The sequence below is a fragment of the Cladophialophora yegresii genome (assembly GCF_000585515.1).
Source record: "Cladophialophora yegresii CBS 114405 chromosome Unknown aczIN-supercont1.1, whole genome shotgun sequence".
Taxonomy (NCBI): domain Eukaryota; kingdom Fungi; phylum Ascomycota; class Eurotiomycetes; order Chaetothyriales; family Herpotrichiellaceae; genus Cladophialophora; species Cladophialophora yegresii.
The window spans coordinates 2,443,353-2,466,717 of record NW_006913045.1 but is presented as its reverse complement, the minus strand read 5'-3'; the positions used below and the strand labels follow the sequence as shown (position 1 = coordinate 2,466,717).

The 23,365-nt window shown below is 55.3% G+C and overlaps 8 protein-coding genes across 8 annotated transcripts; 3 read left to right on the top strand and 5 right to left on the bottom strand.

The window, feature by feature from the left end:
* Positions 1-1,295: 1,295 nt before the first annotated feature.
* On the bottom strand, positions 1,296-2,507 carry A1O7_00867 (coproporphyrinogen III oxidase, aerobic; the record flags this gene model as incomplete). Its single annotated transcript, XM_007754908.1, has 2 exons — positions 1,296-1,411; positions 1,502-2,507. 2 exons carry the CDS (start codon positions 2,505-2,507, stop codon positions 1,296-1,298), a joined length of 1,122 nt encoding a protein of 373 aa, XP_007753098.1.
* A 1,227-nt stretch (positions 2,508-3,734) lies between these two features.
* A1O7_00866 (autophagy-like protein 8) lies at positions 3,735-4,147 on the top strand (the record flags this gene model as incomplete). Its single annotated transcript, XM_007754907.1, has 2 exons — positions 3,735-3,824; positions 3,884-4,147. The coding sequence occupies 2 exons, from the start codon at positions 3,735-3,737 to the stop codon at positions 4,145-4,147; spliced, it is 354 nt and encodes a 117-aa protein (XP_007753097.1).
* Positions 4,148-5,585: 1,438 nt separating this feature from the next.
* Positions 5,586-7,009, top strand: A1O7_00865 (uncharacterized protein; the record flags this gene model as incomplete). Its single annotated transcript, XM_007754906.1, has 3 exons — positions 5,586-5,819; positions 5,876-6,379; positions 6,437-7,009. The coding sequence occupies 3 exons, from the start codon at positions 5,586-5,588 to the stop codon at positions 7,007-7,009; spliced, it is 1,311 nt and encodes a 436-aa protein (XP_007753096.1).
* A 2,549-nt stretch (positions 7,010-9,558) lies between these two features.
* On the top strand, positions 9,559-11,592 carry A1O7_00864 (uncharacterized protein; the record flags this gene model as incomplete). The annotated part of the gene is made up of 2 exons (XM_007754905.1): positions 9,559-9,803; positions 9,891-11,592. The coding sequence occupies 2 exons, from the start codon at positions 9,559-9,561 to the stop codon at positions 11,590-11,592; spliced, it is 1,947 nt and encodes a 648-aa protein (XP_007753095.1).
* Positions 11,593-13,738: 2,146 nt separating this feature from the next.
* Positions 13,739-14,914, bottom strand: A1O7_00863 (beta-lactamase; the record flags this gene model as incomplete). The annotated part of the gene is made up of 1 exon (XM_007754904.1): positions 13,739-14,914. One exon carries the CDS (start codon positions 14,912-14,914, stop codon positions 13,739-13,741), a length of 1,176 nt encoding a protein of 391 aa, XP_007753094.1.
* A 1,168-nt stretch (positions 14,915-16,082) lies between these two features.
* On the bottom strand, positions 16,083-17,624 carry A1O7_00862 (uncharacterized protein; the record flags this gene model as incomplete). Its single annotated transcript, XM_007754903.1, has 2 exons — positions 16,083-16,278; positions 16,360-17,624. The coding sequence occupies 2 exons, from the start codon at positions 17,622-17,624 to the stop codon at positions 16,083-16,085; spliced, it is 1,461 nt and encodes a 486-aa protein (XP_007753093.1).
* Positions 17,625-18,035: 411 nt separating this feature from the next.
* On the bottom strand, positions 18,036-20,051 carry A1O7_00861 (uncharacterized protein; the record flags this gene model as incomplete). Its single annotated transcript, XM_007754902.1, has 3 exons — positions 18,036-19,565; positions 19,625-19,652; positions 19,735-20,051. 3 exons carry the CDS (start codon positions 20,049-20,051, stop codon positions 18,036-18,038), a joined length of 1,875 nt encoding a protein of 624 aa, XP_007753092.1.
* Positions 20,052-20,857: 806 nt separating this feature from the next.
* A1O7_00860 (uncharacterized protein) lies at positions 20,858-23,084 on the bottom strand (the record flags this gene model as incomplete). The annotated part of the gene is made up of 2 exons (XM_007754901.1): positions 20,858-21,772; positions 21,828-23,084. 2 exons carry the CDS (start codon positions 23,082-23,084, stop codon positions 20,858-20,860), a joined length of 2,172 nt encoding a protein of 723 aa, XP_007753091.1.
* Between the last annotated feature and the right edge of the window lie 281 nt (positions 23,085-23,365).

Sequence of the window (23,365 nt, the reverse complement as noted above, 5' to 3'; positions counted from 1 at the left end):
GGCGCATGCAAGCTTTCAAGCGAGGACGCTTTAAGCGTCAAGGGGCTTAGGCTCACAGCCGTATTTCAAAAGACTAGTTATTCTTTGCGCATGGCTTGGGGCGGCAGCGTAGATTTGATTGCGCCTTGCACCGGTGCCATGGGGACCCAGTCACGCATGAAGTCGGCAGTATTGCTCACCGTGCAGACTGGAGTCTACCTCCATATAAATCAGGTGTTTGGCGCTTCGATGATAAAGGCATTGCGGGTTGTTGCGGTCTCGTTAGCCAGAAAGTTGGCAAGATATCGAGCATTGAGGCGGTCAGACATGTAGGGTGTCCGACGAGCAACGCTCGTCCTCGCTATACGGAACAGGGAGGGGCCAACCGACCAGCCACTCACAGCATGAAAATCGTGACAAGCACTTCTATGTGGGCTTCAGCAGACCTCAGGCTTCCCAACTCTCGGACTCTTTGGACCCCAACAGACAGAGGCTGAGATCCGTCGAGGTGACAGGAGCTCCGGGACTCCCTTTTAAAGTTCGGCGTCCGTTGCGAGCTGAAAGCGTAAGGTGATGAAGCATGCTGGCCGCACTCCGACAGTCGAAGGAAGCCTTGGAGTCTCTGTCAGCGCCAATAAATGGGCACCTATCACACCGCGCGGCCTGCGAGGAACACCCCACATCGTCACAGTAAGCGAGGCTTTGCCCGTCAGGGACGAAGACATCAGCCGGTATTCCGAAACTGTCCTTTGTCCGAACCGCGTCGACGGGCTAGGAGAGAGGGAAAGCCGAAGGTACTCTGGGAAGATCAGGGAGCCAACCGAGACTGATGGTACCCATGCCTGCGCGCAGCGGCCAATGGCCGTTCATGTCCTCATACGAGCTACAAGATCTCAAGTCCTGCGGCACTCGAGGGTAACTGTCTTCTCTCTACGGTGTCACTATCTCGATTGATTGAGCGGTGTGGGAACAGTTAGCCATGCCACGAGGATATAATGCCCGGGCATAGCTAGGATTGTCATGAAACACGATCCGAGACCTAACAGCTCCTAGATCTGGCGTGTATCCTCAGAGCTCGGAGCGGCGTGGAGTGAAGCGACAGTTTGCGTCGTACGGCGAGAGTTTGACCACCGTTGAGGTCCGCGTTGGCGAGTTGCTGGCTTCGTTGTAGCCGCATCGTGGCTGCTCGATGAAAGCAGCTACGAATTGGAGGATGCTATTTAGATCGGACTTGAATCTGAAGGATGCAGGCCAAGTTCGTGCGCGGGACCGGCTGGGTATGTGGCAAGAGTCCCTCTCGAACGTTACGAGTTTGCTCATTCAACCCATTCCTTGGGGTACTTGAGGACTTCCATCAATTTCATCTCCTCTTCGTAGGGCTCATCGTCTACGTCAACGGACTCACGAGAGACACCAGTGCCACACACAGGATCTGCGCATCCTCATTAGCATGTTGAGGGAACAATGGTGATAAAGCTCCATGAAGCTATCGAACGGACTTGGCAATGGCAGGGTAACTTACGCATGTATTCCCAGCGTGCCGTCAATGGCAAACTCATTAGGATGCTCTCAACTCGAGCGCCTGGAGTCCGCAGCCCGAAACTCGTGCCACGGTCGTTGATGAGGTTGAACTCAACATATCTGCCTCTTCGAATCTGCTGCCACTCTTTCTGTTGCGGTAGGTATGGCATGTTCATTCTCCTCTTGATTATGGGAAGGTATGAGGGCAGGAATGACTCGAGGCCACTGACGACAAATTGAAAGAGCTTCTCCTGGGGATTGCGGGAGTTGGGCCGCGAAGTTGCCTCGAGGTCGTCGAAAAAGATACCGCCAATTCCTCTTGTTTCGTTTCTGTGCGGTATCTTGAAGTAGCTGTCGCACCACTTCTTGAACCTAGGATAATAGTCTTTGTCATGCTTGTCACAGGCGGATTTAATGGTCTTGTGGAAATGTTGTGCGTCATCTTCAAATAGATAGCATGGTGTCAAATCCGTGCCTCCCCCGAACCACCAATTCTGTTGCGATGTTCCGGTCGCATTGACCGGGTCTCTAGGATCAGACGTCTCGAAATATCGATAGTTCATGTGGACTGTTGGGGCCATAGGATTGTGAGGGTGCAGCACCAAGGAAATACCCGCTGCAAAGAAGTTCAGTTTCTCGACATCGGACGCTACAAACGACTTGTGGTCTGCCCTCATCTTCTCCATGGCAGGACGGGACAGCTCGCCGTAGACGACACTGATGTTCACTCCAGCTTTTTCAAAGACATCGCCATCCTGCAGAACACAGGATATTCCGCTTCCTCCTGCTGGCCTCGTCCATTCGTCCCGTCTGAATTTCTTTCCGTCTATGTTCTCTAGGGCAAAAACGATCCGGTTCTGGTGTTCTTTTATCAAAGCCTCCATTCGCAATCGCATGGGAGATTTGCGTGTTATTTTCTCCTTGCTCTTGGTGTATTCATCAACTTGTGCCAGTGAGATAGGCTGGATAGGCGGCGAGTCATTGGTGATGGTTTTCCCAGAAGTCATGTTATAGATGAGCGTTCCGACAAACACACTCCCCAGGGAGAGCTGGAGGTAAAGCCATCCATGCTTCTGTTTGTCGACTTGCAAGCGACTTCGCACAGTTCGCAACACACCAGTCGAATAGCAGGAGCGTAGGCAGGACGGACAGACTCTTTTGCTAGGCAGCGATCTAGAGACTGAGCTATGCGACGCTCGGAAGACGCTCCACGCCGACCTTGATGTAGACATGATTGATTCGTATGGGGACCCGAGGAAGAGGTAGGTACGGAAGGGAGGTGCAGCTCGAGACGCTCAAAAATTCACATACAACACCGAACGGTAGAGCTTTTGATCGTACACGCGCCTCATTCGAGAGAAGGTCAACTACTCATCTCCACTGTCAGCCCACTGGCGGCAGAGGTGTATGGAAAGACATTGCTGCGGCTATTCGTTTTTTTCTGGGAGTTGGAGCTCGATCGTATTTCTCCACTAATTATCAGATGACGAGGCTCGCCCATCTGTCGTTGCCGCCGGTGTGGCCGAACAGCCAGCAATCCAGCACAACTGGCAATAGACAATTGAGGCTCCAACGCGGCTGAGCTCCCACGCTGAAAGTCAATGTGTCAACAACCCATATCACAAGGTGTGAGGTGAGATAGATTCAGACACAGCTTGCACGTGACCATATCTACATTCTGGTATCATGTTTATGGAGAACCGCGTATGAATTGATCGTGGGATTCAAATGTCACTTGCATTTACTAGGCCATATCCCTGGTGAGTCAACAAAGCAACGCAACAAAGAGAGCAGCACCTCGGCACCAGGACCTCCTTCTGCTGCTCTCGGAATGAATGACGTGACTCATTCATCTTATTTAAGATCAAGCCTCGTGGCAAAAGTAGTCAGCTCATACTGTCCCGTGATTCAAGCGACAAGTGACTCGACAGTGAGTGAAAGTTGAGTGCCTGGTGACGCGGGTTGCGCGGGGCAATTTATCAGTCTGTGCGGGCCTGTAACTCCCATTTCGGTGCTGCTGTGGCCTACCTAACTAGTAGCACCGGCCACTGCCACCCACTCGAGTTCTGCCTGCTGCATCTCGACGTGGACTTTGGACCTCATTCACCGATCAACCAACTTGCCATCATTTATTATCAACCACCAACCCTCAAAGCCCCATCTCAAAACCCAAGCGCCGAACCTCCTATCTGAACTTCGACTCGTACCCTCATATATCAACTACATCCGTCATCATGCGTTCCAAGTTCAAGGACGAGCACCCTTTCGAGAAGCGCAAGGCAGAAGCCGAACGCATTCGCCAGAAGTATGCCGATCGCATTCCAGTACGTGATTCCCCTTAGGTCTCAGTCTCTCTAGGGGTCCGACTGACTGGAATGCATAGGTCATCTGCGAAAAGGTCGAGAAATCGGACATCGCTACTATCGACAAGAAGAAGTACCTCGTCCCTGCAGATTTGACCGTCGGCCAATTCGTCTATGTCATTCGCAAGCGCATCAAGCTCAGCCCCGAAAAGGCCATCTTCATCTTCGTCGACGAGGTCCTCCCTCCGACCGCCGCCTTGATGAGCAGTATCTACGAGGAACACAAGGATGAGGATGGTTTCCTGTACATCACGTATGTTGGCACCGAGGTGAACAAGTCGTGACTCCATACTGATACGTAAACAGATACTCGGGCGAAAACACATTCGGTGATATTTAACGGCGCAACCCCGTCAGAGCGAAACGGAAGCTACATGTGACACGACGCCGCCGAGAGCCACGATGGATGTATTGACCGGATGCAACCTCTTATTTGTTACACCTGGCGTTTTCCTACCTCCTTTTACCAATGAAGGTCCAAGCATACCAGTGAGCAGACGAAGGTACGATGGGGAGACGCGATGGATTGTGGTGGATCCGAAGTACAAGGACACCTGCGAGCCGCGAGGAGGTTTTGGAGCCTTTTGCTGATTTGTATTTGTGCTTGGTCACCAATCAATACAGACACCCTGTCCTCCTAGTCTGCGTAGGACTCGGTGCTGCTCAAATCCCCTGAACTTGCTGAAGATGCCCAAAAATCGATCCCTTCAGATGCGCATCGGAGGTGGCTAATCCTTGATCAGGCGATTGCCTTGAGCCATTGGGCTCATATACCCAGCTGGAGAAAGAGTGATGCGTTGGGGAACAAGCAGGCGCACAGATCTAACTGAAGTGAGCCGTCGAGGTGCCTCCCAATCAGTCTTCTTTAGTAGCCTCAGTGACTGGATGCTTGCTTCATGCAGATCCGTCCGGTTGCATTACGTGTGCAAGGGTGAATTCGGACAATTATCGTAAGAACTTCACCATGTATTTCTGTCTGATGTCGATGCATCATCAAGACTGCTTCGCCATCACGAAAGCGCCGAAGGAGAGGGCAGGGATCCCCGAATTTCCCGTCTAGGGCGTCTAAGCGAAAACTGGTGAGTTCAGATTCACCATCATACCGTGTTAGAATGCATGCCATCTTCTTCCACGTGCGATAATGATGCATCTGTCAGCACGTTGCCCAGGCCTCTACGGACAAACACCCCTGATGACCCTCCCAGGAAACCTATCCTTATAGCAGAGAACGTCGGACATATGATTCATTACTTTCTGCTGCAGCCAATGTGACTTCGATGAAACATTATCCGAGCTGCAGCCAAGTCAACGTCTGTGCCTTCCATCGTGCCACGGCTTGTATGTCTCTCCCCGTAGCATCGGAAACGTACAGTCTCCTCACTTGTAAAGCCACAGGTCTTGTTGCGGATTTGATGTCGCGAGCAAACAAGCGACCTCGTTGGAGGAGGTGTGGAACCAAGATGCCATACGAGCTCGACAGAACATCCGGCCAATGCGCCACCCTGATAACAGCGTACTGTGTATGTCTTGAGGACGATTCCCGAGAGCACGCCTTCCTCGTTTTCAATCACTACAACCTGGAGCTCATAAGGCAAGCGCAGCTCGAGAACACCTTTCCGCAGCTTTGAGTTGAGCCTTCTTTCAGCCCACTTCGACACCTGGATATTAGCTCCCGTTAGCACAGGCCAAGTTTACCGTTATACGGAGCCGTTAGCCTTGATCATGTGTCAACTCGAAGTTCTTGCTCAAGCGGTGAGCACTCAAGCACAAACCTTGAGCCGGTCATGGCATGAAGGCAAGGACCACGCTCTCTCCTCGTGCGACAGCCGCCGAACCACCATTCCCCCATTGGATCCGCAGGGCGAGGAAGCAAGGAATCAGCTCCTCGCTGCCCTACGTACCCTCGAGCAACTCGTTCTGGGCCCGAAGGATACCATGCAGAGCTTCTACTACAGGGTGAGTCATCACGAGCTCTCGCACATGATCTAGTATTGTCGTTGACAGGAAAGTAGACGGCAGAAGCTGGCGTAATCCAGGCTCTCTGTCAACTGCAAGTCCCGCGACACGTCCCTTTGTATGGCTCGATTTCCTATGCAGACCTCTCGAAGAAAGTTGGCGTCTCCGAGGACCGCCTCAAACACCTGATCCGAATTGCAGCCGTGTGCTCAAACTTCCTCGCCGAAACAGAAGACGGTCTGGTTAAACATAGCGATAACTCACTTATTTGGCAACTCGATCCTTTGGCAGCTACTGGGATGGAAGTCATGCTCGATCATCTGCCGTCCTCATCATTCAAGCTTGGCGAGGTGTGTACCCAAGATCCAATGGACGAGAAGCAGGAAGTCTGTGGGTTCAGCCTGGCGCGTCAACAGCCGCTTTACTTGTACCTGGAAACGCATCCAGCCGAGGGTCGAAGCTTTGCTGCCCACATGCGGGCTCAAGCTGCGCAGTACGGTGACTCGGCTATTCAGGCATGCTACGACTGGAGCAGGTTGAAGGAGAAGACCATAGTCGATGTAAGTCGAAGCACCCGCGCCAAAACCTTCTGCATGTCACCGACTAAACTTTCTCAGTGTGGGGGTTCCTTTGGCTCTGTCGCTGCAGCGATCGTCCGCAAGGAGCCTACCATCAAGTGTATCGTGCAGGATCTTCCGAAAGTCGTCGACTCGGCCATCAAAGCTACTGCACAAGATTCCAGCTTCCCGCATGACTCAATTAGCTTCCAAGCACATTCGTTTCTCGAGACGCAGCCGGTGGTGGCAGACGTATATCTCTTCCGCATGGTCTTCCACAACTGGTCTGATGCTGGGGCTCGTCGCATTCTTCAGGCGCTGCGTCCTGCTCTCCGACCCGGGGCTCGAGTCGTGTGCGTTGAGTACGTGATGCCTCCGATCGGTACCGCGCCAAGTTATGCGGAGCTGGCCACCCGCAGACTTGACAATGTCATGTACACATTGATGAAGGGGAAGGTACGGGAACTCAGCGAGTTCAAAGACTTGTTCGAGTCTGTGGAGCCGGATCTGGTCTTTGCAAGCTTCAAGCAAGGACAACTCAGGGCAACGCATGATCCTAGATGCCATTCTGTGCTGGAATGGGTTTACAAACCTGCGAGCGTTCAGGGCGAATCCGAGGCTCATTCGTCCTGAAGGAGAGGTTAGCCACTTTGCCAGACAAATGGTGGTTCGAAGTCATCATCGTCACAGCTTTGTCCAATAAGCTGGGAGCATCAACGAATCAATACCGTTGGCCAATGCTTCACACAGCGCTATCGGTCAGGTTGGCCAGCCGCGGAGGAGCAGAGATACACAGTACTGGAAGAATGTACCATTATTACAGGTGCAGACATACATTTTATGAATACGGAGTATCGCAGCTTTCTTTCTCGCAGCTAGTCCGGCACCTACCACCGGTAGTCTGCTTCGTTGCGTTCGGTGCCCTGTACAGTCATCCACAGTGCATGGTCTAGTCTGGGACCCAGAAAGCAACCTGGGGTTGTTTAGCGGATAAAGTGAACGATGCTCACACTCTAGCACCCCTCGTTGTATGGCAAGAATGCTTGTAGATTTCTTGCCCTGACTTTGGGTGGAGATCGTAGTGGACTTTATCACCAGCCAGATCGAGCTTGGTGGGTTCCAAACTGTTGAGACCTTCTACCTCGTAGAAGATCAACGCCTCTCATTTCACAGGCTCGAAGGGTGCTCGCTGATGCCTGGTTGTGGCATTGCATAGCGATCGACAGGTGCATCCGAGGTAGCACGGGTACAACGTAGTATGCACATGCCTGGGTAGTAAGAGGTCGGGAGTACAGGCAATCCCCTACTACTCGTACGAGCCGCGCACTGTTCCTACCAGTATGTACCAATGGTGATCCTAATTAGTTTGCACGATCACTTTCTCCCTGTCTGACTCGCTGCTCATCTCCCGGGCTGGACTGCATGAACAGACTTCCTCAGTCCGCAGACGCCCCAGATGCCCCTCGGGGGTCCGTCGGAGGCGGTGCTGTGCCACCTGGAAGAAGGGGGGTGGCACGTCTCGGTGGAGCCTGGGGTTTGGGGCGTCGGGGGGCTATCCTGTTTGATCGACGCTGCGCGCCATCGCTTAAGGTTGTTCCCTGCGCTTCCATTCCGAGAACTCCGGTGCGTACATGAATCCACCGTCAGATAGACTGTGTTAAATCATGCAGGCTGTTGGACGTAGCCTCTACGAGTACGAGGTACACCTTACTTGATCAACCCTGGCTGCTTCTCAGAGCAGTCTCTGCTAAGCGCAGTGCCCACAATACTCTGGGCATGGGAGACCAAGATGATCCCCCTGGGTGCTAATCGCTTATTCAGATTTCGATATGTGTCACAGATGCCGTCTTGCCGTCTTCCACTAACAACTGAACCCAAGGTCTAGGATCCGCAACGCAGGCCCTTTCCAGATGGCATCTGCCGTCTGAGAGCGGTGGATTGTGGGCAACCACCAGCCGAAACGAGACAGCTTCCACCATTAGTCATCGCCCAGCGAGCCAGGGCAAGACAACATGAGCACCAGCAAACCGGTGGCCAGCACCGTTGTGGAGCCAACACGCGGTCGAGGGGAGACGCCTGTACAGTACTGCGTACCACAGTAGTCAGCGGTAGCAAGGACAGGGAACCGCAATGCCCAGACCAAGAGAACAGTTTGACTCTTGACTTAGACGGACTGGGTAGTCGGTGGTGGTCACGTTCCTCGCTTCGTACGAGAGAGAATTGATTCCTTCCCGTCTGACATGACTGACCATCGACCAGTGACTAGCGACGAGTGACCACTGACCAAGCGAAAAGCTCCAATTCTTACGGAGTATTTCTTACCTCCCTCCGCGTTCCACTCCACAGCTTTGCCTCTATGCAATTGGTCATCGAACATGCAGTGCTGGGCAGTATCCAGGTCTAATCGAAGTATTTGAGTTGTGTACGTACGAGATGTGGAGTAGGTATCAAGTACCTCGGATTTAAGAACAGCGCGACGTAGCCGCGACTTGCAAGGTTGCGACGAGCATGACTACGAGTACCGCTACCCCAAAGAGCCTGGCAAAGCTAGGGCAATGGCCCAAATAAGCTGAAACAGGCGCGCGAAGCCTAAAGAGCTGTCACCTAGTCCTTCCGAATTGTTCCTTAGCAGCCCGTTAGCTGCCTCGCCTCGTGCGCCTGCTCCGTGGCCGCGGCGCCTGGTTCACTGGTAGAGCCGTTTTGTGGCAAAGCAACGCAACTTTGACTTTTCTCCTCGATTCCAACTGACGTGATGTTCACCTCTTCACCACTTCACTTTGAAGGTCTCCTCGCATTCGTATGCCTAGGTCCAGTCGGCTCACGTCCGTATCATTCGCTTCACCCTCTTGCCTGCCGCAACTTTCTTGCCGGTCAGCAAGTTCTACGCATTTCTTCGCATCACCGGCATCCTTCTTGTCTTCTCTCCTCCTTCCTGGTCATTCTTGGTCCCGGAATCTGGACTGACCGGCCGTCGTCGCAATTTCGTACTACCGCAACTTGAGTCGTCAGCAAATATCACCTTCCAGCGCGACCACAAATTTTGGGTTTGTCGAAGTCGCAATTGTACCAATTCGCCTTCTAGACCCGTCACCTTTTTCTGCTTTTACGCCTGAGAACCGCGCGGTCTGCTGTTACACCTTTCTCTCTTTGCCTGACATGTGCAATTTATATTTGGCTGAACAATGAAGAAGCCTCGCGATCGGCCTACCCCTGCAGACGGGCAAGTCTTCCTCTTCGTAAACAAGACCTCCAAGTCAAAATCTCTGTCGAAAAGCGATGGCGCGGTCGCTAAGCAGATCAACCGCCACGCGCAACACTTCCGGACTCGCAAGCTCGAGGCCCAAAAGGTGACTTCGGCACGAACTAATTCGTCCTCAGCACGTCGCATAGCTTTGGATGGATGGAATAGGAAAGAAAACGGGTCAGGGTAAGTCAACTCGACCGTGTTCGCCTCAAGCCGGGAAAACGTTCGACCCCGTTGCCACTCAACCAGGCCAGACTGACACGTGTCTAGCTCTGGTAGCGATGAGTCCTCGCCGGTGTCATCGCCGAACGAGGAGTCAACGGCTACATCACCTCCGCAGGCTCCAACACCGGCACGTCAAATCTTCTCGCCTGTCGTCGACTCAGTTGCTGAAATGCCATTGGAGGTCCAGACTTTGCCACGCAGACCGCTTTCTGTGCGAGATCTGGCCGGCTTTGGCTATGCGGATTCGGACCCTGACCAACGTCCACAGGAAGACGAGGATGGAGTCCTGGAATTGTCGTCACCTGTCTATCGGGCAAACTTCACTGCTTATGACTGCATTGATCCTTTCGGCAGCACTCCAGTGCGAATTACCCCCAAAATACACACGGTGTTGCAGTACACGCTCCGGATCTACCCCTACGCGGGCAACAATTACAAGCTCGCGTTTCTGCCGTCGCATGTGAGATCTACCATCACCCAGTTTCCGATCAGGACGGTCGTACAGCGGGCCGTCTACAAGGAACATCATCTGTACTCCCTGATGGCGGCAATGCTAGCTCGGATGAAGCACGTTTTTGTCGTCTCGCCGACAGGGGATGATCCGGAGGCCGTCCGAACCCAAGCCGCGAAGTACCTGCGAACGGAGCTAATCCGCTGTTCCCGCTCAGGTGATGTGGACAAGCAGACCATCTTAGATATCCTCTTTCTCTGTGTCAATGAGATGCAATATGGCCGGTACGAGGATGTGAGGAAACACTTGACCATCGTTGGTAAGCTGCTACATTTGCTTGACACCAATGAGCATCTCGATCGCTGGATCTCGGAGACAGCTGCTCACGTCGACAATCAACTGGCCTTGTCAACAGCCAGACGGCCTGTTCTACCCAGTACCTTTGATCCCGGACCAATGCTGCCTGAAAGAATGGCAATCCTCCGAAGAGAAGCGCACAACCTAAAGTATTACGGCTACCCCAAGCCCACCGCCTTGGTTGTGCCTCGAGGACCGAGTGGCTCCATGGGACTGACCGATGCGATTGCCGACCTCGCTGCCACTCTCGACATACGAATGGGATCACAATTTATCCAAGCTCTTAGAGTCGGCGCCTTTCCTGGCGCTATCGGCCGTGTTGTGGCAGACTTGATCGACTGTATCGAGATCGCCAAGGTGGTGTGGCTCTCCCCTCTGGCCGTGTGTTTCGATGCGGAATGGCTCTGCAGGAAAGCTAGAGCAGTCCTCCGCGCGTTGCTCGCCATCGCCCCAGAGCACAACGTCGGGCCCATGGATCTCATGTGCAAATGCACCGAGGTTGTGCGGTTATGCTTGATGATCTTGATGACGCATGCTTGCACACTAATCGGCTTCCAAACAGCGAAGAGCAACGTCCGGCGACTAAAAGGGGCCATCCAGTACGCACTCAAGTATTGGTGCCCTGCCATCGGTTGGACAGAGGATTGTATACCAGTGGTGCCCAATTCGCGTCTGGATCCTTTCTGCGAGCTACAATCGGGATTTGTCCTTTGGGCTGCGTTGACGGGCTGCTGGTCGTCAGCAGGTCTCCCTGAAGAACATTTCTTCATGGAGCGAGCATTGAACATCTGTCACTATTTCAACTACACCACCTACGAGGACCTCGACAACCATATGTCAGGATTTCTCTATTCAAGATCCTTGCAGGAGAAGAGTCTGAGGAAAGCAGCGGCGCGCCTCCAAACGCATAGAATTTGCGACCCTACGGGATCGGGTTGATACGCAGCTGAAAGGGGAAGTGGCTGTAACCCTTCGATTACTTAACTCCGGCTCCGCCACTGTGCTTTTCTTGGCTTGATCAGCAAGGAAACGTAACACGAACGCCGTTGTGGGGATGGGTCTGGAACATTTACTTTACTAATTACCCACGAGCCAGGTTTCCGCAGCATCTGAGCAGGCGTTTAATGCCAGCTTGCGTCACAGTTAGATGCGCGCCACCTGTGAATCTCGGCTCACCCTCTCAGCAAAGGAGCCCCTGATGTTGATCCAGTACCAGTTGGGCAACTCTCATCGTATAATCGGGGCGTGAGAATGGGGATCGCATTGCATGGCACCATACGGCCGTCGAGCAGGCGGCCCAGGCTCAGAGAGACCGGTACTCTATTTCAATCTGACTTGATCAGCTTTTCCCTCAGCTTGGTATGACCAGCTTTCTGCAATCCTTCGCCAGCAATCGCCGATCCTGCCTCGAAATTGTCTCACATATCTGGAGGGCATCCTTATACGAGTACAATGTAAGGACGTGCCATCCTACCCATCGCACTCCCCTCGAAGATGGATACGCCAAGGTGGAGTTGCTCGTGCGAGTTAGGATGACTTGGCTCACCACGACAAAACCGACCATCTACACATCGGGAATGTCCGCCAGAACCCGAAGATCCGCAACCTAGGCCAGGGACGAGTCTCTGTCCATGTTAGGACGACAACGATCAGAAGGCGATGCAGAGGCTATACAGGGGCATACTGAAAGAGATGTGCTGGAGAGATTCTAATGCGCTCAATCCCAGACGGATGGAGGTGACCTATGGGCTTCAAAACTCCAGCCTGTTCATTTGGAGGGGGAAGGGAACGAGAACAATTGTGCAGACTGTTCGACATTTGCATGTTCTCAAGATGCGAAAATGATAGGGACCGGGGTTCGATCAGCACATCTGCACGCGCAGGGTCGACTCCCTTGTATCAGGCAATGCCAAAGACGAGCAACCCGGTTCCTGCCCCAGCAACAGTTGTCATCCCGCCAGCCCACGAGTCGCTGGTGCGGAGGATCCTGGTTATTGAGCAAGAGGACGACTGTCGCCATCTTGAGTCTGACCCGAGTACTTGTCCACCACAGCATCGGTTCTTCCACACCTGAGTGAGGCACTACCCGCAAGTCGCTTTTGTTCCCGGCGCATCAATGAGCAAGCTGGGCTGGGGCACGGGGTCCTGTTCAAGGGGCAATCGCGGCAGGCTGTGGGTTGAGATGAGGTGAAGTGAGACAAGGAGAAAGATTGACTTGTGGTCGACCTGGCGCTGAGACGGGGAAAGAGATGTGTTCGAAAGGTCATGGCCATTCGGATACGATGCATCTCCACTGGCGTCATGGTGTCATCGACATCATCTAGGGGAGGCTCCTATATAGTGGAGGGTGTCCCAGCGGACAGAACGAGGTCTCCAATATCTCGACATCTTTGAGCCATCGACGGAATAACGAAGGAATACGTGGAACCACCACGAGCATGGGATGGAACGGGCGCGCCTCGATGTTCCTGACGCAACGATGGAAATTGAATGAGCATGTAGCGTCCGGAGCCTGGGTTGTTCTACCCGATCGCATGCTCTCGCATCCCATCGTACCTAAGAGGCTCCGAGCAAGAGCCGTTGCCAAACCCGTAACCCTCGGGAGCGGTACGAAACCCATATTTACACCGCGGAAGCCCGACAAAGCCACAATGGCTCCTTAGGTTCCAATTCCCAAATCATCCCTGCCCAGGTCGCCGCTCTTCCCCTCGTCTAAGACTCCAACAATGCTGATCACCGCATCCTTGTCCCGTGGTTTGTAGGGACGGATAAATGATGTGGCGGCCACCCTGCTCTATCACTCGATTACTTGCTTGATCGGATTCTTGTGCATGTGTGGATGAACAGATTTGATGGTAGAGTCCGGCGTGGCTGGCTGACGAGACGGGTGACCAATGAATATGAGATGTCCTGGCTCTGTCTGGCCACGAACGAAGCGAAGATATAATACTTGGAGTAGTCCCTCGGAGCACCATGTAGCATGTCTGGATGTGAATGAGGGCTGATTTTGTGCGTGCAGCGAGCAACTGTCCTACAGTGCTACAGGACTACAGTACAGTCCGATATCCCCCCTTTTCTGCGCCTCTCACAGCTTCTCGCTCCCCTGCTGCTGCTCATCCAAGATCTTCCACACCAACTGCACGTACTCCTGCGAGCGACTGTTCCCCAGAATGCCCTCGCCCATCTTGTTCATGACATAGGTGAAAGTGACTTTCCGATGCAGGTCCATGACCTCCAGGCTCCCGCCCCAGCCTCCCCAGAAACACATCTTTTCGGTGGGCAGCCAGGGCACGGACTGCGCGGTCCCGCCCCCACCGAGGCCATACCCGATGCCAAACCTCATGGGCAGACCGATGACGAGATCCGGCCCGTCGCTCTGTTCGCGGAAGATCAGGTCGACGGTCTCTTGCGAGAGCAACTTGACGCCGTCGACGGTCCCGCCGTTGGGGATCGCGGACAAGATGCGGTTCAGCCCCCGAGCATTCGCGTGCCCGTTCACGGCCGCCATATCGGCGCGGCGCCATTCCGGGAGGAGCGCCTGTCGCGCGTCCAAGGGCGGGTTGCCGAACGTCTTGACCAGCGGGCTGTTCGGGTCCATCTTGCTAAAGTCCCAGGGGAACGGCGGCGGCGGCAGCACGGGCGACACGCGGGGCCAGTCTTCCTCCAGGGCGCCGACCTGGAAATCCGCGCCCAAGGGACCACTGATCTCGTCGGCCACAAACTGTTTCATCGTCTTGCCCGTCGCGCGCCGCAACACTTCACCCAGCAAGTGGCCCATGGTGACCGCGTGGTAGCCGCTCGCCGTGCCGGGCGTCCACCAGGGTGCTTGCTTCGCGAGCCGCGCCGTGGCGGCGGGCACGTCCATGACTTCTTCAGCGGTGATGGGATCTTCCCACCCCGACACGCCGGACGTGTGGGACATGAGGTGCCGAATCAAGACACTCTCCTTGCCATTCTCCGCAAATTCGGGCCAGTGTTTCGCCACGGGGTCGTCGACATGCAAGAGACCGCGGTCGTGCGCGACGAGCAGGGCGAGTGTCGCGATTGTTTTGGTCGACGACCATACGTTGGTGATGGTGTCAGATTGCCAGGGCTGTGTTTTGGCTTCGTCGAAGTGGCCGCCCCAGATGTCGACGACGTTGGTGCCGTCGATGTTGAGCACGATGCAGGCGCCGAGTTCTTCGCCGTTCGCGATCTTGTCTTCGAGCAACTGCTTGAGTTGTGAGAAGGGGGGTTTGGCGTGGCCTTCAACTCGTGCCATTTTGGACTCGCTGCAATTGCTTGCTGCTGCTGCTGCTGCGTTGTATTTCTTGATGGAGCTTGCTAGAGCTGTGGATGTCTTCCGGACTCCGCCTTACTTGCCACGATACGGGGGCAGTCTAAATACTCTGCCTGGTGATAGAATATACCGTAGAGAGGGAGTGTGGTATGAGTATTTCTGTGTCAGTCGATGACCGCCCTACGACGCCTTATATCCCTCGGTGGGCTCAGACGGGGAGGGTATATCCGAGCGAGCGAGGCAGCCAGCCAAGGGGTACGTCCTGGACTGGACCTCGACTCCTGGCGCCGAAGGTGGAGGCGGGCAGGCAGTGTGCATTGTACGTACCGAGGCAGACTCCGCTTGGACCATACAATACTGCGGCTGCGACTGCGACTGCGGTACATACAGGCGGGATGGGGTTGATTAATGCAGCCATGCGGACGAATGGGCCTACGGTAGGCTTGGACGTGTCGAGACGTGCTCCGACTCAGCAAATAGAAGGCCAACAGATAGCCGTACGAGGAGGTAGGCAAGCAGCTACACCGTATTGCGACTAAGCCTCTGCGCGCCACTGGTCGGTCACCATACGTAGTAAGTAATTATGCATCCAAGAGTCACGGCATTACGAGTCTCAAGCAATGTGCTCGGTGTGGGTATTGTGTTTTCTTTCAGGCCATCCAGATTTTACGGCTTTGCATCTGCTGCCGTCACCGATCTTGACCTGCTACCCTACTGTGGACATATTGCTATAGCATTTTGTGATCACTGATAGGAGGGCTCGGAAGACGTTAGCGAGGATCATGCGCGATCAGAGTGTGGGTGAGGGGCGGGCCTGACTGGGGGCCATGGGGCCTGAACCGAGTCTTGTGTTTTATGCACTGGGGTTGCTGAATAATGCCACCACAGTAGTATGGAATGAATAATAAGACGGCCTCGCATCACGAGGAAGCAGGGGTAAGGTTCGGCTATGCGCATGTCTTTTCACCACTCGTTTTTTACGGGGCGAGAGAGGAGACGAAGGGCAAAGGCATAGCCCGCTTGATACTGCAGTACCAATGGGTGTGCTGTCTTTGAGCCGGTTGGAGGGCGCGACGATGCTCATTGGCTCACTGCATATGTACCAGAAATTTGTCTTATGTTGTGCCAAGAGAGTGCCTTGACCACGCTCCTACACCTTCTTCCTGATACTCTGTTCGAGCTTCAGTCTTGCCACCAAGACACAACCTGCCGACAGCAATGCCACGCCGCCGGCATAGAAGATAGCGGGCCGATAAGGCGCGATAGGAGTGTCGGATTTAAGCCTTGTCGAGGACGCCGGGTCGACTGCCATGCCTGAGGCTTGGAGAAGATATCCTGCTATAGGACTAGCATGGCGGTGTTAGTCATGACAGTCACCGAGAGGGAGTTAAGTAATGCAACGCAATGTCAAGCAAAGCAACACTTACACGCCCATCAAGTAACCGCCCGTCCAGCCAGTAATCGACATGCCCATGGCGATGGCGACGCGGCTGGAGTCAGCGTGCTCCACCCGCGCCGCCGTGCTGGCCACTACAACGGGGTAAAGCGTGAAGAAGGCCCCGTTCGCCAGACCGTTGAACATGGCAAAAACGACCAGCGGGCCCAGAGAGTTAGAGACCGGCCATATGGCCAGCATGCTGACCGCGTTGAGAGCCATGGCCAGGAGAAACATGTTGACCGGCCCGATTGAGTCGCTGAGCCAGCCGGACAGGAATCGGCCCACAGCCGTGCATGCGTTGAACCCACCGACGAGACCGGCCCCAGTCGACGAGCTCAGTCCCACACCCTGCGCCACAAGGGGCAAAAAATAAGGAGGGATGAAGAGCGAGAACGTGCCGATGGCGCCGGCGAAGAAGAGGGCCGTAAAAGCCAGATTGCCGAAAATCGAGACGTCGAGAAACGGCACCTTGCCAATAGGGACGCGCTCGCGGATGAAGAAGGCCGCGGGCGCGCACGTGGCCAGGGAACACAGCCCCAGGAACCGAAAAGTCCAGGCTATGCCGACCCGGTCGATCAGTGCGTCAATGGCGACCGCAAGGACGGCCGCGCCGATGCCCCCACCCAGTTTGACGATCCCCGATGCCAGCCCCAGTCGCGCCCCGAAGTACTGCGTCGGCAGGATGTTCGAGATGGAATACAGCAGACATGCCCCTAAGCCGTAGAGCACCCCCGACGAGCCAAACAGTCCGCCCACGTTGGACGTGGTGAATGAGGAGACCACCTCGCCCGCGGCAAGCAGCCCGAGACCCAGGAACGCAGCCACGCGGGCGCCGAGGATGCGCACCACACGCACGCTGAACAGTCCGAACGCGACGACGCAGGCCAGGCCCAATGTCCCGACGAAGGAGACGGTCGACGTGGATGTCGTTGGGAGGTCGGAGCGTAGGAGGGCGGCCTGGACGACGCCCCAACTGCCCATGATGCCGTTGAACCAGAACGTGAAGAGGGCGCAGATGGAGATGATGGTCCAGCCGTACCCTCCTTCGGGTAATGAGGTGGCAGCATTTAGTGGCGCTGCCTCTTGGAGGAATGTCCTGCCATGTGGCTGACCGTCTGGTGTTAGTCTGGAGGAATCCCGATCAAGTGCGTGCGAGGTCGCGTCTTGCGACAAGCCATTTCGGTGCAGTACGTCCAAGTGCAGCCGCTCCGGCTGCACGACTGTTCGAAGCTCGACGTCGGTTACTGTAGACATGATAGTTGGCTGTGCACGATCGAAGTAGAGAGGCGCCCGTTGGCGACAAACAGTCGAGTGTGCAGAGTCTTTGATCCTCTGGTAAGCCCACCGTCAATATCAGATGAACCATCATCTGTGCAACATCAGGCCTGTGTGAGTCATCCACCCGTTCGCTTTCAGCTTCCCGACGGAAAAACCTCCGGTGGGCCAGGCCTGGAGTCGGACTCCACATCCGTACGGAGTATCCCCTGCTGCTCGGTGTGGGCAAGTGCGCATCTCCGAAAGGGTTGGCCTCTAGAAAATCAACCCTCAATTGGAGTGTCATAGAATGCACCCTCGGTCCCGACAGGATGGGCTCTCGGGATCAAGCCTCCATTGGAGTATATAGAAGGCATCGTCGGTCGGTCTCAAAAGGACGGGCTCTAGCAATCAAGCCTCCATCGGAGTATCATAAAAGGCATCGTCAGTGCCTGGAAAGAACGATTCCATTGCAATGTCGTCCTCGGGCTGTGGCTGGAGCATAGGGAACGACAACCTCCGACTATCGATCGAGTCGGCGGCCTTCAGCAACGACCCCACCGCCGACTCGAGGATGCCGCTGGCGATTTCGAGAAACTCGGCGCTCTTGTTGGACACTCGCAGCGTCCATCGATACTCCTGCAGTCGTCGCTGGTAGAACTCGGCTTCTTCCTGGCTGACCGAGGTGACGAAGCATAACCCCGCAAACGTACCGATCAGGGCAAAGTTGAACTTCGACGCAAAGTACCAGAACGACTGCAGATGCTCCGGTTTCAGGCGGTTGAAGAAGTCCATGGCGCTGATGAGCCGGGCTTTGGCCGCAGACCGGCAGATCTGGATCATGTATGGGTCCGTGTTGTGGGAGAGCGAGCGGAGGATGCGCCGGTGCAGCGTGATTTCGGTGGCGAAGTAGGCCAGGTGCAAGTAGCCCACCGAGCTCAGCTTGCCGACGCGCGTGGCATCCATGCGCAGGGCCTCGGGCATTTCGGCGTACCAGGACCGCAGTTTGAGCTGGATCGGCTTCGCGCGTTCCAGGATCGCCTTGGTGGTGTCGTAGGAGCTCTTGACCTCCATCTCCGCCTTGAGTGAGTAAAGCCCTTCCAAGACTTCGGAGAGCATCTTGGTGAGCGTGATCATGGCGCTGAACAAGGTTCTGCCCTTCTCGACTTCTGTACTGCCTTCCTCGCCATCCTCGTCGGCCGCGCTCTCCGGGAAATCACCGCCGACCACGGGCTGCACAGCCCAGTTGCTGGAGCAAATGTGGGGAGGACGTCCGTAGATCAACGCTGACCACGCGTCTTGCAGAAAGAGAGCCCAGGCGAGGCGTTTTCGAAGCCCCTTCTCCCACGTTGGTATCCGCCAATTCGTGCAGTCCAGATGCAAGCCAAGGTCTTGACCGATGGCGACGAGCTGCGAAGTCAGCTGCCACGCTTGATTGCTCCCCGGACGTTGGAGAAGGAGGAGGCCCGCCTGCACGGTGGACAACTTGGCGCGATGTGACACGTCCTGCAGTGTCCGATAGGCGATGTCTTCGAGTTCGACCACGTCGGGCTTGGGGAGTTTGGCGAGCTCCGAGCTGTACGACCACCAGTTCAGCGCCAGCAGATAGACGGCCGCGAGCAACGGGGGCGAAAATTCTCGATGGGTCCGGCCATACTTCTCCAGGTACACCTTCTTGTGCAGGATGGGGAAGCTCGGGTGCACAATGCGAAAGTAGAGTCTGATCAAGGCCTCGCCGTGAGGGGCGACGATGCGCTCAATGTTGTCGAGCTCCTGGACCTCTCTGGCGTGATTCGGCGAGTCGGCATCGGCGTACTGGTGGAAGAACTCGTTCGGTCCAACCTTGCGGAAAGACCCTTGGTCGGCAGGGCTCTCCCCTCGAAGGTCGTCGTACAGTCGGAGATCTAGAAGTGCGAAATCATGTTCGTCGGTCGGTCCGATCTGTACACAAATGTTAGTCGAGGGGCTGTCGGCTAATTAGGTGGAAGAGGACGGCCTACGTATTTTGCGTATCGGTGATTTTGGAGGCTGGCCATGGTCAGCTCAGAGACAGGATCTCGGAGAAAAGGGCACATTGTCGCTGGCTGGTGTCACTCAGCTGAAGACATACCCGAGCGTCCGCTTCAATAAAGAGTCGCCCTGCAGGTTCGCATAATCGTCAATAACCGGGCCAGTGCGAATAGACTCGGCAGACTGCCGTCGTGGGGCGTGGTGTCCATTGCCCTCGGAATCTCTGTTATCTCTAGACTTAGCCCGATGATAAAGAGCTGCAGGACTGAGGAGTCCCTCGCGTGGAATCAATTGATAAAGGTGGGAAAGCCTCACGATCGTCTTTGACGGACTAGGGGGGCCGCCGAAGCAGTGTCTGAATTGGCGGCCGGATTCGCCTGTCTCCGTCGCCGGGGAGCTTCTTCGACAAAGGTGCATGGCTGCTTGTGGAACTGGCACATCACACACGCACCTGCATCGGGCGAGATGACGCAGCGACTCTTCCTCCTTCGACACCCATCACACGGGCGATCCGGCCGAATGCTAGGCCCGCGGGGACTGGGGGCATCGAGCGATGTCATAGCGCTCACGTTGCCTGACCCGACACCTATCGAGGGACTCCTGGTGGTGGGAGCGGTAGGGTTGATAAGAGTAGGCGGCATCGAGAGCATGACCGTTATGGGGGTGTCCGGAGAGCGGTGCCTTTATTGGCGAGGGCCAAGCGTCCACGCCAAAGCATATCAGTGTCTGAACAGATGTTTGCTTTTTACCTTAAGATTTCGTTTGTGGGCACGTCGCGTCAGGATAAGCTTCTGTTTTCTGGTAGGAGTTGGACATTTGTACACAGTATGGCAGCACGGGCAGGCCAGAAAGCAGATCTGGCAAGCCATGCTGGGATTCTCGAAGCGGAGCCCCAGCAACTAATGGGCTTCCAGCATGTGCCCCGACTAGCCCGGTATAGCGAATGAGCCAGCAATTGATTGAGTAAGAAATAATAGGCACCGTGGATTAGTGTCGTTTCCGAGTGCTGGGAGAGATAAGAAAGGCCGCCGTTCGATTGGCTGCTGGGGGGGATCGGGCTGAAGAACGGGGCACACAAGCGGAGAAGGCGGTGCCACCGCGTGGGCGTGGTGGAGGGCGGGTGAGATGGAGGCTTGTCACCTGTCATCTGTCCCTATCGTTAAATGCCAAAACATGTCATCGAAACCGTCCGTCGTCGAGCACGTCTCCTGCTTCTACTGCTTCTACTGCCCCGTCATCGCCTGGAACCGGCTCGCTATTCCCAGCACCTCGCTATCGGAGCACCGGCAGCCCAGCAACGTCACGCTGAAGGGCAGTTGGGGTCCAGCCTCGCCATCTCGGTATGTAGAGGCTGGCACTGCCACGGCGCACATATCAAGCACGTTGCCGAAGTGCGTAAAAGTGCCCATCTTCGCATTCAATCGGATTGGGTCTGCCAGCATGGCCTTGATGGTCGGATGCTCAGGTACAGTAGGCACGACCAAAACGTCAATTCCCAATCTGTCCGCCGCCGCGAACTGGGATGTCGCTTGGCGGGTGTACAACGCTTTGGCCTGAAGGTCCCGGAATAATTGGACCGCTGTGCTCTGTCGAGCAACCACTTCTTCGAACAGCTCGAGAATGACCGGATGCAGGTGCTGTCTGTTCCTCTCCAGCAAATCGTCTGGGAGGCTAGCTAGTCGCTCCGAGACGAAGGTGCCTGCGTACAGCAGGTCTCCCGCCTTCTGGAATGGTGTCCAGTCGATGGGCACCAGGCTGCCACCCATGCTCTGCAGCTGATGTACAGCTTCATTGAACAGCTTGCGAAAAGTGGGTGAGCACACCTCGAGAACATCAGGCGGAGGGATGCCGAATCGAAACGCCTCTCGTTGCGCGCCCAGGGAATTGACATGCCGTTCCGCCGGGAAAGTGTCTCTCGAGTAGCGATCATTTTCGTCATATTCCTCACAGAGCTGCCATAGCGTGCGGGCATCGTCGACGGTTCTTGTGGCGAAGGCCATGCAATCCAGGGACAGGCATGCAGGAGTGATGCCTTCAAACGACACCAGACCACGCGTGGGCTTGAACCCGACCACCCCATTATAGCCAGCCGGCACACGGCCAGAACCAGCCGTGTCTGTTGCTAGCGAGAAGCTTGCCTAGCCGTGAGTGTCAGCAAATACAAATCATTACTCGCAACCCGGGTGAACCAACCAGATCAGCGCCAACGCTGACACAACTTCCGCTACTGCTGCCTCCCGAGATGTGGTCGTCACTGAATACTGAGTGAGTGACACCAAACGGGCTTCTGCATCCGCTGAGACCAGTCGCCAGCTGATCCAGGTTCACCTTGCCCAGATACAACGCGCCCTGAGTGATGACCTTCTGGTACACCATTGCGGATTTGGTAGCTACGAATGCTAAGGGTGGGCATGCCGTTGTCGTCTCGACCCCCTGGACGTCAATGGAGTCCTTGACTGTGAACGGCACACCGAATAGCGCCGGGCGCGAATGCTTGTCTGGATACAGCTCAAGGAGGCGTCTGGCTTGCTCCAACACAGCATCGCGCGACTCCCGCCTGATCCACACGGCCAGGTCAATTTTGTCGTACTTCTCGATTCGGTCATACAATGCGTTGACCAGCTCCAAAGGCGAGAGGCCGTTTTTGTATGATGCCTGAAGATCGTCAAATCCCAGTTTCCCATTCCACGCTGGAGGTGTCTGTGGAGGTGTGCTGACTCCGTTGCTCTGAGTCTGCCAGGGCGAGAGCACATCCAGAACTGGTTGAAGATCAGCCACGAAACCGAAAAGACCTTGTGACCAGTATATCATGTCGAGTGAAGCCGTCTTGAACGCGGGATTGTAGCCTGCCGTGCTTTGGACAATGCCGCAGCATTCAAACCCTCGATCATTGGCCTCTCGGATGCTGGTGGAAAAGCAGCATTCGGTCGTCACTCCCGAAACCAGCAGATGCGTGATTCCGCGCGCCTTCAATTTGTGGAGGATCTGCGTATTCCAGAAGGAGCCCTTGCCCGGCTTGTCGATGACCACTTCTGCAGGCAATGGTTGAAGCTCGTCGACAATATCGTGACCGTACTCTCCTCGAACCAGGAGAAGGCCCATATCGCCCTTGTCCCCAATGACCTTGAGGTGCTGCTTGTTCCCAGGCGCTGCGGCCTGCCGGATGAGCTTCGAAGACGGGCAGTCCGCCAGTGAAGGAACTTGGCCTTCCCTCGTGTGGACAATGAGCATGCTAACACTCCGACATGCCTCAAGTAGCTGCTTCGTCGGCGCGATCGAGGCCTGCACGGCCTCGAGATTCCCACCCTGGATCTCGCCGAAGCCACCAGAACAAATAAAGTCGCGCTGCATGTCGATGACAAGCAGTGCCGTGTGCTTCAGTGGGAAGGAAAAAGGGTAGGGCTTTGCCTCGATAGTGAGGAAGCCCTGCTTGTCCTTTGATACACCCATGACGGCAGTATATGAGCCCGGGTCTAATGATTTTATTGAGAAACGCGTGTTCTGTTCAAGCTGTACGAGTGACGGAAAGAGGTGCACCTACGGTGGTCCGGAACATCTTGGTCTTATAGACGAGTGTGTCATTCATACCACGGCGGCGGAGAGCAACGGCTTCGACAAGGAAACGCTGTTTAGTCAAGCAAATCTCCCGGACGGTCAAGACCGCTGAGCCCAGACGAAGACGCAGTGCAACGTGCCCCAGACAAATCAATACCTACTCAGTCCCGCAGGCC